Raw genomic sequence first — 17,062 nt, 5'->3', positions numbered from 1 at the left:
TTCGGCGCAGTCTCGTAAAGGTCAATCGCAATCGTTTCTACTTAAAGCAGAGCAGCGCCATGATCCGTAGCGAGTCCTCTTAGCGCTGCACACCTGTGATTGGTTCAATTTGTGTGGGCGTAACACGTAACGGATAAAAAAAGGGATAAGTGTTCCGCAGCCAACAGCAATAATGCAAGTCTGATGTTGTGACTCAAAAGGGAGTTTAATTTGCATTGATTGCATGAATTTTTAATTTTGACCAAGCTTGTGATCTGGTTATATGGCTGTATTCGTTCATCGGTGAACCTTGGCAGAGCCGTTCGTCAATGCTATTTCTTTCGGTACGTCCCCGAATCACTTTGCTGCCCACTTGTCACCGAAAGTGAGTACCGTCTGGAGCCAGTTTGATTATCGTTTGAACATTTCGCTGAATTTTTACGTGTGTGACAATGACTGAAAACGTCTCTCCTTCATTTCACTCGCCTTCGTGTTTGTTAATGCAGCACGGTGTCTTTCAGGTTGTTAGCAGAATTTTGAGTTTTGACAGTCCGTCCTCGGTTCGTTGCAACTGGGCTTGTTGCAGCGTATGCAGAGAAAAGTGTGTACGCGGTTTTGACTTCGTTGGAGCGCCTTTGCTGCAACTATTTGGATTTGTTTTCCTTCTTTTGACAGTCCTTTACCGATGGCCGCCGCGATTTTCGGACGCGGTCAGCTCGTAGGCGGCTTCCCGACGTACGGTGCTCTCATCGATTGCATCAACGTTACCCCGCCTTGAGTTTGGCATCGTGCTGTCTTTCATAAGACACCGTGAGCACTTGCGAATGATTCCTTTAGATAAAGCTGATTTTGCCCGGATCGATAACTGCGTCATGGTTCCCTTAATCGTTTTCTTTTTTTTTCTGCTTCTTTTCGCTGACACAGTAGCAAATCTTTTCTGACACCTTTCTAACAGCGTTTAGGGCGAAGACGAAAAGGTATACCAACGACACTTCTTTCTCCTTTTTGTATGCGCGCGTTCCTTGCGCTGTTCAAATGCTGTCACCAGGACGAGCGAACTAGATCAAGGCATTGCTCCCCATCTTTTCATTTGACGGGTCCGGTAAGCGACCGCGCGTATGTTGACCTTGATGACCGTCGCTACATCGCGCGCTGATTGCTTCGGTATTAACGCTCGTTTCATCCGAGGCATCACCGTTTTATCCGTTGCGTGGGGTCACGCGATGAGAGGATACCTGTCGCTGCTCTTCCTGAATGACCGTTTAAAAGTAAAGTCAATTTGCGGTCGGTAAATGGAACGAAATAATTGCGTTCGTCACCGTTGTCACTGTTTTCCATTAATACAACCTTGGAGCACTACATTTTCTTTTTTCTTGTTTGTGTGTGTGTCCATAACTACGATCGCTCTGGCGCAAACAATTAAGGAATGTCGGAAGGGAACAATTTCCTTGGAATTTTCTTGTCGAGATGCGGATGCGGCAACCCTTTCCTTGCTTGTTAAATAGGCCACGGACAGCGTTGTTCCATCGGCACCGTCTGCTCGTTTTACGCTGAAAAATCGATGGCCTCGCAAAGCGTGTTGCGCTGTCTTTTTGTGGGCGTCGAACTAGTTTGTGAGGTCTTGCCGGTGGGAGTGAACAACTGTTTTCCCGTCGCGTGTTGCCTCAAGTTGCATGATCTGTACTACGTTTCTGCTGTCACCTTTAATTCACTCATTTAGAGGCTTCCCTCTGCGGCCGTATAACAATAAACGGCGGCTTCACAGCAAGGTGTCTAATTGTTTCAATTATGCTGCCATTTTCAAACCTGATGCCATATTCCTGTGTGACCTTGCTAAGTGCAATAGCATGCACTCTGAATTGCTCACTTCACTATTACTGCAAAATTTTGTAATAGCTTTGTATCCATTGCTTGTTGTGGCAACACTGGTTGGTGCTGTAACATTTACTAGTCCTTGCTGATTTGTGCTGGTGAGGATTGCATGCAGCAGCATACTAGTTATGTACTTCTAAAGGCAGTGTAGTGTGCTTTGTCTCTATTTGAAGACAATGAAAAAACGTGAAAGATGACATGTTTCAGGAACTTTGTTGCACCACTTAGACTGAGGCTAAGTACAAATATCAAATCATTCTAGACTGGTTAACTGTTCTCAAGCTCGGCTTTTTTTTTCCCCGTTGGGAAATGACTGGTCAATGCCTGTGTATTGGGTGCACATTAAAGAACCCCAAATGGTCGCAATTAACCTAGAGTCACCACTAGGGTGTGCCTCATAATCATATCTTGGTTTTGGAACTTAAAACCAGAGTTGAACACAATTCACGTAGAAGGTGAAATGAAAGAAAATGAATACTAGTGAAAGATCTTTTATTTTAGGCCTTGCAGGAATGAGAAATTGACACCTTTCTGTCTGGTCGGCCATGAAACTGATACCCGCAGATGCGATTGCTTTTGTTGGAATGTTTTAGTCTTGGTGGCACTGGATCGCTGCAAATTTGTGACAGCAATGACCACTTCTCTATAAATAGAGCTGAACTAATAAAATGATATTAAAAGAAGCTAATTCAGACTCAAGTAATGTCAAAACAGGCCTTCAAAAACACTAAACGAGCTTTGGAAAAAATTATGTTGATCACTGGTAGGCGCATTGTGCCCAACCGTTTAAATTCTGTTTTACATTCGTAATATATGGGTCAGCAATGAGAAGACTTGACCATGAGCAGTCTTCGGGTATCAGGATATATACAAGGCCTGATAGAGGTAACCATGCTGTCCTACTGTTATGTACCACATGCTTGTTAGAAAGTCTTTGGCACATTTCTGATACGTATATGATTCACAGCTGAATTTTCTTATGGCTAAAGAATACATAATGGAGTTTGAAAAAATGCAGTCATTGTTTTTGCACATGGCAGCAGTGAAACACTTTTCCACATCCAGGCTGCATCTTCAATATGCAAGGAAATTTAAATTTTCTGGTACCTGTCTTCTGCAATTTTCTGCTTGTGGGGGCAATCCACTCATTTGCATATGTATACGTTCCCACTTGCCCTCTATGAACAGTGGTCAGGGGAACCTAGTAAAGATTTTTGTTGACCTAGACTGCTTTGAATGAATGAAACACTTCAATACATTGCATTGGTGCATTTAGCATGTAGTCTGATAGTATTTCTTTATTAAAGTACAGAGTAAAGACACAGATTAAGGACAGTTCATGCTGATTGCTATTGAAGGAGAGGCTCAATTTTTGGGCACCCTAATCTTGTAGCTAAAAATTTATTGCTGCCTTCTGGAAGTATCAATTTTAGGCTGCTTGCAAACAAAACAAAATATGCTTCTAAGCCTGTGCTGTGTTGCTTACGACTGTAGTATGCGTTTCTAAGGAACTGTGATGGCATTTTGATTTTTTACAAGCTGTTTTATTTTTGTTACAGACAGTTCTAAACCGAAAACATGGCTGATGACACTGAGTACTTGAAGTTGCCTGTGGAAGACCGTTGTCAGCATAAGGTAATGCTGTTATTGCTTGCTGCAGTTGCTGCCATGTTTCAGCTATTCTTCCTACTACGTTGCTTGAACTGCGAAAGCAATGCCTTGTGAATGCCCTGTCACATTAAGTTTTCTTTCGGGTAGTACAAATCTTGTAATCCATTTTGTTGAAGTGGTGCTGGCTGCCATGGTATCGCCTTCAACCTCGATGAAGATGCGAGCTCTTAATTGATAACATAATCGGCAGACCTGATTACTGAGGATTTGGGTATTGCACTGAACTAGGAGTGTGCAAATAGTTATTTTTAAGTCTAATAAGCATCAAGTACTTAGAAGATAGTAAGGTGAGTTCTTTCAATAGTGCTTAAATTTCACAAAATTTTACCTGAAACATTTATAAATTTCAACCAACAACAAAATTATGAACCGTGAAATACACTGAAAAGGGCAGAACATAGTTGATACATGCTTGTTTGATGTAGTTTGCTTTCCGCAAACCTGGTAACATTTTCATGGATAATTAGTTTTTTTTTGCCAGTTCTTCCTGTTTTAAAACTTGGCAAGGTTTTCTTTTATTTCCTTTTCCTTTTTTTCCTCCTCTCTATGTTTCCATTACTGCTGAGAATGTGCAGTGCTGTATGTACTGGTGTTGCCACATCAGAATGTCAGTTTTATTTTGCTTCATATAGAACAACTGTTTCCCATGACTTCCTAAAAGTGAAGTAAGTTGTCGGCATACCAAGACAATCGCTTTAACACCTTGTACAACTTATTGTAAACTCCCAGGCCCTTCAGAGATTTCCTGGCATCTGTTTGACGCTGTTTGCTTTGCTTCAGCACTCACGGCTGTTTCCCCTTGTCCCTTTTCAGTTATGGAAAGCTCGCCTTAGTGGGTATGAAGATGCCGCCAAACTTTTTGGATCTATCACAGACCCCAAGGGTTCAGAGTTTCAGAAGTTTCTGCCTCTCATCAAGAACTTCGTCACTGACAGCAATGCAGTATCCCAGGAAAAGGGCCTGGCAGCTGTCCTGTCGTTCGTTGAAAATGCCCAACTGGCCAATCGCATCTGTGGTGATGTCCTCGCCGGGCTCGTCGCCAAATGCATTGCCGCTCCGAAGCAGAAGACACGAGAACTGGCACAGGAGATAATCTACATGTACGTCGAAATCGAAAAGCAGGAGGTAGTTGTAGCGGAACTTGTTAAGGCACTGGACAACAAGAATCCAAAGATAGTGTCAGGATGCGTGGCAACATTGCGAGAGTGCTTACGTCTCTTCGGTGCCCGCGTTATAGCAGTGAAGCCGCTCTTCAAGGCACTTCCAAAACTTCTGGAGGACAGGGATAAAACGGTGCGTGACGAGAGCAAGCTGCTGACAGTCGAACTCTACCGATGGATTGGAGATGCCCTGAAGCCACTGCTGCAGTCGCTGAAGCCCGTTCAGGTGTCCGAACTCGAGGCCGAGTTTGCCAAGGTGGAGAAGGGCACTGCATTGCCCGAGCGGTACATCCGGTCAGAGCAGGCACGAAGAGCTCAGGCAGCTGAGGCTGGTACTGATGGTGTGGATGGTGTTGAAGAGGGCGATGAGTGTGGTGTTGACGGTGGAGCTACGATTGATGGATACGACCTGTTGGAAGCCGTTGACATCCTCTCCAAGCTTCCCAAGGACTTTTACGAACAGTGCGAGGCCAAGAAGTGGCAAGAGAGAAAAGAGGCACTTGAAAAACTTCTCGAGCTCACCAGCAATCCTAAGCTTGAACCTGGTGACTACGGTGATCTCGTCAAGGCGTTGAAGAGGATAGTAGCCAAGGACAGCAACGTCATCGTGGTGGCACTTGCGGCCAAGTGCTTGGCAGGGCTGGCAGCCGGTCTGAGGCAAAAGTTTCACCCATATGCAAATTCGTGCATCTCAACATACATAGAAAAGTTCAAGGAGAAGAAACAGAATGTGGTGACTGCTCTGAGAGAAGCACTGGACAATGCATTCCAGGCCACAAATTTGGAAGCCATCTTGGAGGATGTCACAGGAGCTCTGGAGAACAAGAATCCTCAGATAAAGGCAGAGACGACCCTGTTCTTGGCACGTGTCTTCTCCAAGTCCACACCAGCTGTGTTGAACAAGAAGCTGCTGAAAGCATTGGTGACGTCTTTGCTCAAAACTCTGAATGACTCTGACCCAGCAGTGAGGGAAGGCGCAAGCATGGCTTTGGGGACAGCAATGAAAGTGGTAGGGGAACGAGCGTTGACACCTTTTCTTGGTGACCTGGACAATCTCAAAATGGAGAAGGTAATGCTCTTTCTTTCTTATACCCCTTGCTGGACTGTTTCATTCATAAGCATTGAGAGTGCAACCATACCTACATATGAGGCCTACTCTGTGTATGGTTAGCCCAGGATGGTGTTCTGGTCTGTGCAGTGTGCCTGAGCTGCTCTAATTGTTCCAGGCTAGCTATTCTCGCCTACTCCTGTTGTTTGTCTTGTGGTCCTGCACTGTGTATCGATCATGACATGCCAACAAACCAGTGCTTGCAAACAAGCTTGTAGCTCATCAAAATTTGTTGCTTGCCGAGTTGGTCAAAGACTAAGGGAAGATTGTTAGTACAACGAGGAAACAGACTGAACCCTTTAATTGGCAGCTCAACAATATTGTTAACTTATTAAGAACATCAGTGAAAACTAGACAAATCCAATTACTAAAGTGGGCCTTAAAGGGGCCCTGAAACACCTTTTGAACATGGTAAGAAAACGTTGTTGATCTATTGTAATGGTTGCTGTGAACATAAGCCAAATATTACTGTACTGTATGCAGTACAATCTCTTGTCAAACACATTGAAAAACCTCTTGCGCTCGCTTCTGCAGTGTCATCGAAAGCAGCTGGACTCGCAAACGCTATTACCTGATTTTGTGATCGCAAGAGCATTCTCGGTAATGCGTAATTGCTAATTTTGAGTTAACTAAATGAAAAATACCTATGTCTACTATCTCAAGAACAAAAAAAAATATATTTCACCTTTGCACTGCGTATAGCTGTGTTTGCTGTGCATGGCCTCCGAGATGGCAGCAGTGGGCTTTTCTACTGCAGCTGTCGCACAATGCTATGACAAGCCTTTTCACTGCCGCAAGTGTCGCTCTACTTTTGACCAGAGCTTTGCCCTCTTGGTTTCCCTGTGTAGCATCTAACATGCTTGCGGAGACGAAAGGAGAGAGAAAGCCGTGTATCGGGTGCGATAACTCTACTTATAATTCAAGGATTCGAAACATTTTTGGGACATGGGATTCGTGAGACACAGTCTTTTAATAGTGAGGCCATCATATCACTAGTTAAAAAAAGTTTCTGGGCCTCTTTAAATTTACCTTTATTTAGCTACCTGCTAAACAGTGGCATTGACAGCAATGTCAATATTGAGCAGCAGTAGCAGATGTTTTGGTCACAACACCCATAGGCTTCGTCACTGTGTTGGGGAATGTGGCGATCATATTCTCTCCACTGCGAAAACTATTTCTTTTGTTTAAGCTAGCCCTTATTTTTTCCTCCATAGAAGTGCATCTCGAGAACACATGCTGACCTGGTTGAAGCAAAGTACAAAACGCCAGTTTTCAACCATAAATTTACCTTTAACTGGCAGCCCAGTAATATTTCTGACCTATTGTATCTTGCTTAGTTTTTTTTTAGAAACATTTTCATATTTCATTTGCTGTGTCTGTGTGCAATATGAAGAAGTATTAAAGCAATACGCAATTCTAGGCCAAGTATTTTGTATCTTGTCAGTTAAAGGGTTAATAAGGAAGTAGGATGGAACAGAGCAGGCACTCTTCCTTCCTCCGAAGTTTTATTTCCTCGTTGCGCTAATATGCACCCCTAACTACCATGGCCTGCAATGCCAGCACCCTTATGGACCGTGAGGGACAGTCTCTGCTGTCAGCTTGGTATGGCATGGAAGAAAGGTGTTCTTTCTCTGAACTGACCCTTTATTTTATACCCTCATTACCTAGCAGTGTTGGCTAGTTACCAGTGCTGATGGAACTTTGTCCGTCCTCCTTTCATTTCCCATAACCAAGGAATGAAAAACTTGCGGTGTCGCACAGTGCTCTATCCTTGCCCTGCATGCGTCGGCACATACCTGGTGTTGACTGTATGCTTGCATGGGCTTGCAAACGAAATCGGGTTGTTGTATGCACGCAGACTTAAAAGCTGGCACTGAGTAGCTTTCGTATGGCATGGCCACGACAGATAATTTCATTGGACCAAGAGGCTGCAATTTCGTGGTCTCTGCTGGTGCTTTTCTAGCTATAGAAAAAAAGCCTTACTTTAGTACAGCACCAGTCTTACACATTCAACCAGTGGTTTTTCTGGTAGTCCTGCCTTGTGTGCTGTCGCACACTTTAATGTTTACTTTGTACAAATTTGTAGAAACAGTAAGGTGGGGGGAGTGCTAAGAAATTTAGCACATAACGCACCACGCAGTTTCAGCCACAGTGAGCCGTTTTGTTTGCTGACTACAACTGTGTAGCCCCCACAACAGTACAGTGAAACTTGTGGAAAATTTTATCTGCTGCCCGCTCAGCAGGAAAGCAAGCACAAGCACCTACAGCCACCAGATTAACATTAACTTGTTCACTTTTTTTAATGTGTTTATTATCATGTTCCTGAATTAATGCAGTGTGCCAGCTTTCATTTATGCCTATTTGCAGATGTTGAGATCTGTCGCTGGAACATCGCATTTCAGGTCAAAGAGTGCTGCGAGAAAGCAGAGGTGGTTGCTGCACCACCTCAAAAGGCCCCCCGCAAGCCTGCTGCAGCTGCTTCCCCAGCCAAGTGTAGCGCAGAGCCGGAGCCGGAAGCGCCCGTGCAAAGGAAGGCCACAACTGCCATGGCCAAGCCTCGTGGTGGCGCCCGTGTTGTGAGACCAGGTGCTGCTGCTTCCACTGCACCGACGTCTGCACCTGCAAGAACCATGCAAAGGGCCAAAGCGTCTGGACCTGCAAAAGCACAGTCAGGCAGCAGGGCTTCTTCCAAGGTTTGTGCCACCTGCCATGGTAGCTCAGTGGCTATGGCATTAAGGTGCTGAGATGAAAGTTGTGAGGTCTATCCTGGCTGCCTCGGCTGCATTCCAATGTTGGCTGAATGAGGAAAAAAAAATTTTATAAGTCGCAACCATTGGATGATAGACAGTCATTGGACAGTCTCTGCTGTCATCTTGGTATGGCACAGAAGAGAGGTGTTCTTGCCCAGAACTGACCCTTTCTTTTATACCCTCATTAGCTAGCAGCGTTGGCTATTTAAGTCACAACCATTGGATGATAGACAATAATCTTGCAGGGACATTACTGCAGTTCCTACAGGATGCAGAGCTGGAACCTTTTATTTTGCTTTCTTTTATTTCCTATATAACACAAGTCCTCCGAGAAGTAAGAAACAACACGGGGAAAAAAAACTAAGGTGGGTAAAATTATCTAGAGTACCCTATTACAACGTGCCTCACCATCCTATGGTTTTGGCACATCAACACCCAGAGTTTAATTTAAGGTCTGTGCTTCATTCTTTCACTTTACATGCTGCAGTGGTTTGGTGACAATGATATTCTGCTGTTGAGCTCGAGGTTGGTTATGGGTTCAATTCCTGGCCGTGGTGGCTGCATTCCAATGGCATACCTGCCATCTCTCCTGAATTTTACAAATTTGATCCCGTTTTACAACTCTACAAACGTTGAAGCAAGTTTCACGAATATTCTGTTTGTGAAAATGTATCAAACATCGGTCTTTGTACCTTCCATTGCAAGTATTTTGATGGTGAAGGCTGCAAACTTGCTTCAAACTTATACAAACAAGTTCTTGAAGCAGGTGAAATTGGCAACAGCTACGTTGCTGAAATTGTCCCTGTTATTTAGAAACAGTTTGTTGCTTGTCAGTATTCTCTCTTCCAAGTTTTCTGCTGCTCGGTGGGCTGCGTCTAAAGCTACATCCTCATTACTCTAGTGTGTATGTGTCCCTGAAAAGACGTGTGATGGAAAGCTTTTTAAAAAAATGAAGCGTGCTATCTCCCTCCTTTTGCCCCTTCCAGTTTCTGCGAGATTTTACGAATTGTAAAGTTCATAGGCTGGCATGTATTCAATAGGAGGCAGAGGGCAAACATGCTTATGTGCTGCACTTTGGGTGCACATTGAAGAAAGCAGGTGGTCAAAATAACTTCGGAGCCCTTCACTACGGCATCTGTCGTGGCTTGTGTTGCAATGTCAAACGCAATCAATCGTTCCTCTTATCTTTCTTTTGCTTTGTTTTCTGTAATTTTAAGACACACTGTAAAGGAAAAAAGTGCATTGACAAGAAATGTTTGGTGGTACCTCTGTTTGACCTGTTTTATCCTTGGCACGCAAGCTCTGAATTAATGTTGCAGGCATTGGGCTTACTGGATTTTGCACAAGTGTGGAGTAATACGAGCTTTGCTTTTTTTTTTTATGAATGCAGGCTGGAAATGATAAAAATTTGATATACAGGGCTGTTATTTCCATGGCTCAAGTACAAATCGCTGACTTCAGCTCACGTTGTGCAAAAACAGCTTGCTAAAAGATTAAAGGAGCCCTGAACCACTTTTTAAATCTTTTTTTTTTTTAGGCTTCAAGAATGTCTTTTAACTACTATGCTACCTCCCACGAATTTATTACCAAAATACTTTTTCGACAAGACCTAGTCTGAGTAGATACTTCGAGGGCGGTATTTACCTTCCCCATTCACCCTCTACTGTCCTCCGGTCCTTCGAAGTGGTAGAGCACCGGTGTCAATAGTGGATACCCTGCCTACTGTGTTGCTGTGAGTGGGCTCTTTGCTACACTCTGTGGCAGCCACGGTATTCATGCTACACAGCCACGTGTGGCTACACGCAATTAAGTGCACAGCAGGGCTGGAGTGCGTGCTCGTGGGCTCCATCCTGGCCGGGCTACGTGGTGCAGATCGGCTCTGTCCTACACAGGTAGCAGGCAAAGCCTGATTGTGCACTTTGTAGTGCTCGATATGAAGCTCAATACAAAGGACGTCTAGCCAAAGAACAGTGGGAGTGACCACACAATTGCGCATGTCCCTTGCAGATGCTAACTGCTATCCATCGTGAGGTGCGACAAGCATAGTGTGCGTGCGGTCTGGGCTTACGTCTCGCATAGTTAGACTAGTTGAGTGTTCCAGACTAATAAAAACAAGCTAAAGTGGATGGATGGCTATGACACCCAGATAAGCAGTGTGCCCAAAGTTTCCTTCCTATGTAGCTGAGCATGAGCAGCTGATAGTTGGTTTGCGCTTCTTGATTGATGTCGGCTATTGGCCAATAGCAGCCATGGATGAGAATCTGCTATATGACAAAATATGGCTGCCCTGAAAAGGGGAGAAGGTTTCTATTGAAAAGTGGTTTTGAAGAATGGTGACTTTGCAGTCCGCTTGTGAGCTTCATGCACTGGGCCCAAGTGCAAAATTTGGCTGAGATGTGTACAGCAGCGTATGCTATCCGAGAAATGTTTTTTTTTTTTCATCTAGCTGAGAGGTGGTTCAGGACCCCTTCAGATGAATCGCACAATGGTGAATGGAGGCATTTTATGCCATTGTCGATCTTGCTGTGTATTAGTTTTAATGCTCCTTACTCTGGAATTAACTTCCAATTCCTTACACAGAAAAAGCTGTGAAGAGGAGGGAATGGGCTTTGTGAATGCATTCTTCCTTTTTTTTTTCTTTTCCCCTCTGATTGCAGCTATAGTTCAAATCAAATCTTTATTTTCCATCAGGTGCTACAGATGGAGGGGCTAGGGAAAAAAAGCTGCCACTTGGCGGCTTGACGAGTCCGCAGACCCATATATAAGGCAGCGTCTAGACAGCACCAGAGCATAAACAAGCGATAAACAAATCAAGACACTTGATCAAAGCAAATAAATAAAATAAAAAATCCTGAGCCAGATCAATCAAACACAGTCAACACAAAAGAATGAACAAGCAATAAGCGTATCAGGACACTTCATAAATGCAGAAGAAAAGAAAAAGTCTTGAGCTAGATAAAAACAAACACCAGAATAGCTGAAATCAGGTTAGTCAATGAGCAAACAGGCCTCTAAGTGTACCAGCGGAGCAACTAAATAAATCAAAATTCAGTGACTGATAATAGTTTAAAAGAGATGGCAGAGAGAAACACAAACGTTCCATACCAGAATTCAAGCGTGGTACAGCAACCTTCCAGTTTTCTCCACGTCTAGTATTGTAACATTTCTCATTTCTTTCTAAATGTGCCAAGGCATCAAGGCTATGAATATTTTTTTTCACTTCATATTTAAACCGATTAGCATCAGCTTTCATGTTTTTGCTGTTGGAACAGTTCGTAGTCTTGATTTGCATAATCATTTAACAAGAACTGATGCAGAGTATTTTTTTAACATCAAACATTATTTTGCAGGTCATATTTCCATTCAATCAAATAATATTCTCATTCTTTGATTAGATTTGTTGCATTCCACAGGCTTTCATATTCATGACGGGGAGCCTTGTTGAATTTCATAACTTGATTTTTTTTTTCCCCCGTCTTTGCAGCCTGTGTTCTCTGAAATGGCTCTGGCAGACGAAGAGGTCCAAGGCCGAGCTGCAGCCTTGTTTCCTGAGGAAAGCCTGGTGGCTTTGGGGAGCGCAAACTGGAAGGACCGCTTGGCTGCTGTTGAGAAGATCAAAGAGGTTGTTGAGGCCATGGAAGGAAACCTGCCTGTTCAAGTCATAGCAAAGACTCTGTGCCGTAAACCTGGACTTCGAGACACAAACTTCCAGGTTTGCAACTGCTCTTAATGGCTGTGTGAAAGTTTGGTTTGGAATATTAATTCGTCTCTCCCGCTTATACCAAAAATCATGATCAGACAGGATGTTATTATAGCTGAGCATTCATAATAAGTGAACAAGCAAGAATAAGCTAATGGAATGGCAAAATCATTTCTTGTTTTTCAGAGTAGTCTGTAAGTTTGCTTTGCTTCTGTTCTGGTGACCCAATTTCCAGATTGTTTAAAGCAGACAAGTGCTCATCTCGAAGAGCTTTGCTTCAGATGATCTGTTCCAGTGACGGGACGTACTTGACTGCACTTGAAGCACTTAGAGGTGGTAGTGTTTGTTCTGCAATCTCCTTGATTCCTTCATCCACTTTATTGCTAACAAAAGCCCTGCACCTTGCTAGCAATGCTGCCATCGGTACAAGACTCTGCGACATCAGCTTTGTTGCCCTCATTGACTCGGTCATCCAAACAGACGTTGTTAGCACTTGGCTCCACTTCAACAATGCACTTCATCAATCTGCAGGCCAGTCGTCAATACTTCCGAGCTCGATAGTTCTAGACTCTTGTGCACCACACAGGAATTCAGCCTTGCGAAAACCAGTTTTGATGCTGTGTGCGGTAACTTTCGTTGAGTCCGCGTTTATGATCTCCGCTGCCATATTGCCCCATTTGCTCTAAATAAGCTCAGAGCCACAACGTAAACATTTTGACCATTGTGCTATCTTAGTTCGTAATAATTGAGCATTCACTATAGCCCTGGGATTGCTATAAGTAGGAAGTTACCGCAAGCAAAACGAGAGACTTGGAGAGGGACAGCATAAAGTGGTAACCGGTAATGCTTCGTGTTGTCTCTTTCTTCAAGCCTCGTGAATCGCCAACTGGCCTACACAAACTGTTTGTTATAACTGGGCTCGGCTGTATATTGATAGAAAATGCGTTGCGGTACTAATTGTGTTGGGGGGTGCTGAAATGGTGAATTACGCTCACATTGATAGGGAGGGGGTTTCTTGACAAGAGCCTTTCTTGAAACTCTGTGTGGACGAGCGGCAACAATACTGTTCCTGCTTTAACCACTTTGAATGCCAACTGCTGCGTGCATGCAGGTGCTGAAGCTCAAACTGGAAACGCTAGTAGTGGTGCTGGGTGGTGGACCTGTGTCCCTGTGTGTGGCTGACTGCTTGCTGCCAGACTTGGTGGACAAGGTCGGGGACATCAAGAACGGCCAGGGTGCCGCATCTGCCCTGACAGCCCTGGCGGAGGCCACCTCCCTAGACCATGTCGGCCAGGAGGTAATGGAGGCTCTCCCTGCTCGCATTCGTTCAATTCTCTCACTTCTGCGATGTGCACTGTATATGAATGCCACAGTTTACAAGTGGAAATAGCATTTGCCACTTGGGGAACTGCTTTGTCATAGAGGGACTTAGAAAACCCTGTTAGTCAAAAGCCAAGGGAACTGAGCACACCTTCAAATACAGCAGAGTTCCAACGAACACATATATTTGGCTATCTTGTCCTAGTGGAAAGCCATAATGTATCCATTCCACATTGGACTGTGTAGATCCCGTATAAATTGCACGACTACACTATGCCAAGTGTATTTAACTGAAGCACAGTCTTTTGTGGGAAAAAAAAGTCTGCAATGGCCTTTAATTTCTTGCAATAGGCTGTGCAATACTCTGCAAAAATGCATAGAGCTTTTTGGCCAGTGTGCAAAATGGAAGTGCAAAGAAAGGATTTTTCAAGCTACATTTGCTTTTGCAATGTGTGCATGCATGTGTATTCTGAGCTGCTCAGTATATGAATATCTTCATTTTTCCTTCGGTCCAAAAACAAAATCTGCATACTTTGGCTAAACGTTTTTTAGCAGCTCTGAACTTGTCTGCTCCAAGAGCTGCAGGCTTTCTCAATGCTCATTGCCACCTACTCAGAAACTAGTTTGCAATCTCTACAATGTCAACCTTGCTTACTACAGTATCGCTTGGTGTGTGTGTGTGTCCTCCCTTGCACACACGCTATCGCGCAGAGCCCCACACAAATCGCCAAGCTGTAAAGCTGAGAGCTAGCACAGTGGTTAGCATGCCTCGCTTTCAACTGCACATTGCCAGACGAGCACAAGTTCAATGACCCCAGTGAGTGGGCATCGTCATTTTTATTGCCATGCGTTAAGGATGAGGTGGCAGCCTTACCATGACACAATAACAATGTGAACATTGTAAAGCAACACACAGATGCACAACGCAAACCCAGCTTTAGGCTTTTAACTGAGTAAGATTGCCTTATTTCTATGAACGGTGTACACTGTATTTTGAATTGCAAAGCACTCTGACCACATATCCAGCGGATTGCAAAGTGGGCTCTGCTGCACTGTCGTAGGAAAACTGGGTTAGCTTGGGAAAACTTGCAGAGCGAGTGGCAGTTTATAATTTTTAACAGTTCTGTTGGATAAAATTTCATAACCGTTTCATGTGTTCTAGTAAGATGTCTTACTTTAGAGTTTCTCTTCCTCTCCAGGCTCTTCAGCTTTGTTTTGCCCAGAAGAACCCGAAGAACCAGAGTGAGAGCCTTATGTGGCTGGCCAATGCTATCAAAGAGTTTGGATTCAAGTAAGTCTACAAGTGCTTTGTTGGCCAGTTGACAAATGCAGGCTGTCCAATTTGACCAAAATGGTTACAGTGTGCTTTGAGGACAACTGCAAATAACCTTAATTAAACTGAATGCTATGGAACATGTGATACAGTTTACAGTGGAAAAGGAATTGGGGAGCTGCCTTCCCTTTCTTGATACTTTTGAATGTCAAGTGTTTACCCTCTCGTTTTGCAATGTTTATGAAAAGAAATATGCGTACCAGCCAGTTTCTGAATTTTAAATCTGTGTAGCCTTCTGACCATAAATGTTCAGTTGCATTGACACTTGTGCAGTGTGGCCAGCGGACTTGCTCCAAGCAAGACTAGTTTTGCAGAGGGGCGTGGAGGTACAGTCGAACCCTGATATGTCAAATCTTAAGGGGATCAAAAAAAGACTGATGTACAGTTAAAACTTGATATACTGAACTTCAATATAAGGAAATTCTCAATATAACGAAGTATTTAGCTTTTCGTAACCTCGTGTTCACAGAGCACCATGTTTTTAGAACCTCAATACAAAATGTGTTTGTATGCAATTTAAATGTAACTAAATTTCACTGCTGCCGCAAAGGAATGCCGAGACAATGAATGGAAACTTTCGTGGATGCAGATGGTCAAATGATTGAATTACAAGCCGCTGCTTGCAAACACACCTCTCAAATCGCGCGCCGGCCGCACGACAGGAGCAACCACTGAAGTGGAGCCGAGCCGCATCATGTTCCGTATAATGTCCAAGAGTCCAAAGAGCACTTCTCTCTCAAGCGAGAGAGATGTGCTCGCCCGCTCGGTCGATGTATCTTGAAAGCGATCAGCAATGCAAACAAATTGCGCATCTGTGCGACCTCGTTTTCATAGCAATCTGCGATGTGGACAAAGTGTGTCCAGTGCCGGTAGCTTCGTATGCACTGTGCTTTCTATGTTTAGTTCACGTTGAAGAGACAGACGGCACTAAGTTCAATTTGCTCTCTGCTGCTGCCGCACTTGCTTAATTTGCTATCGCAATCGATGCTTTGTCTTCTGGGTGAAACTGCAACTTTTTTTTTTCTTTTTCCTAACTTTGGACGTTTGTCACTTACTCTTTGCAATAAAGTTGTTAGACATGGTGACGAAAGTTTCGAAAGTGAGGCGTTTCGGATATTACGGACTTTAGATAAAACACATCTTTGGTCTGATTGTCAGGGTCCGTTGCAACGAGTCGACTGTATTGCATTATGATCAGTTGTCTTCAATCTGTCCCAAGCATGTTGTTTCGTCACAGGTACATAACGCCGTTGTCTGTAGACACCGATGTGTCCACTACCAATGCACACAAAAGGCACCAATATTATTCCTGGTGGCATTTTAGAAAGCTTCTATGTGCATACTATGTGCTTCTATTTTCATGACTTCATTTATCTCGCAACTCCGCTTATCTCGGACTTTTTCTGCTTATTTGACAGCTTCGAGTGGATAGGTTTTACTGTATTAATGGGGAAGAATGTAAGAGCCTTCCTCCTGCCTCAAGGTAGTGCGCTACCTGTTCTAGCTCGTAGGTAACTGGCGACACCCGGTTTTTCTGCAATGCACTGAACTGTTGATGGTAATAATGCTTGTGGCCATTCTCTTGTAACGGGCGATTGATGGTATTGCCCAATCGGTCTTCAATGTTGCCAACAGCTCCTTAGGCACCATGGAGGAAGTACTAGGAAGGAATATCGCATGACAATCTTGGTTATAAAGAAAAGAATACAACGGAGAAATAGGTCCTCCTCACATGATAGGCGAGCGGTAGGTTCTAGCCTCTTAAATGGCCTGGCAACCATGTTGGGCCAAATCATTTCCAAGAGCCACCGTGCATATAAGCCCCCGGGAGAGGCTAGCTGAGGGATGTCGCACTCCTCCTATTGAGGAGATAGAATGTAGCCAAGTGCTTCTGGCTGAGAGCATGGGTAGGCTCGGAGACATGCACCAAAAGCTGCAGCAACGTTGGAACATTGTGAAGGAAGTTCTATATGTGAGTCTTCTGTGACGGTCAAGTGGTATTAGGTGCAATATTTTATTACGATCACAAATTTGATAGCTTTGGAGCAGGAGCTCTGCATGTTGGAAACCACCTGGAATGTACTCTGAAAGTGTTATTCTTTAAGATAATTGTGCTCTTTGAGTCAATATGTTATGTTTATTTATTTGTGTTGAGAAAATGGCTGAGGT

General features: G+C 43.9%; 1 protein-coding gene across 5 annotated transcripts in view; it reads left to right on the top strand.

Moving 5' to 3' along the window:
• The window catches only part of LOC139056336 (cytoskeleton-associated protein 5-like), a 121,623-nt gene that overhangs the window by 8,044 nt on the left and 96,517 nt on the right, over nucleotides 1–17,062 (top strand). For 3 of the 5 annotated variants that reach the window (XM_070534494.1, XM_070534493.1, XM_070534490.1), the window contains exons 2-7: nucleotides 3,411–3,486; nucleotides 4,336–5,751; nucleotides 8,193–8,483; nucleotides 12,025–12,252; nucleotides 13,352–13,537; nucleotides 14,760–14,851. In XM_070534494.1, the coding sequence (XP_070390595.1) occupies nucleotides 3,430–3,486; nucleotides 4,336–5,751; nucleotides 8,193–8,483; nucleotides 12,025–12,252; nucleotides 13,352–13,537; nucleotides 14,760–14,851 (2,270 nt within the window). In that variant the 5' untranslated portion in view covers nucleotides 3,411–3,429. Of the gene's footprint in view, nucleotides 1–159; nucleotides 365–1,012; nucleotides 1,082–3,410; nucleotides 3,487–4,335; nucleotides 5,752–8,192; nucleotides 8,484–12,024; nucleotides 12,253–13,351; nucleotides 13,538–14,759; nucleotides 14,852–17,062 lie in introns of those variants that run through there. The other 2 variants (XM_070534492.1, XM_070534491.1) reach the window with 2 other exon arrangements.

Source organism: Dermacentor albipictus, chromosome 2 (assembly GCF_038994185.2).
Source record: "Dermacentor albipictus isolate Rhodes 1998 colony chromosome 2, USDA_Dalb.pri_finalv2, whole genome shotgun sequence".
NCBI lineage: Eukaryota > Metazoa > Arthropoda > Arachnida > Ixodida > Ixodidae > Dermacentor > Dermacentor albipictus.
Note: the sequence above shows the minus strand (reverse complement) of the source record. Positions and strands in the feature narration are given on the sequence as shown.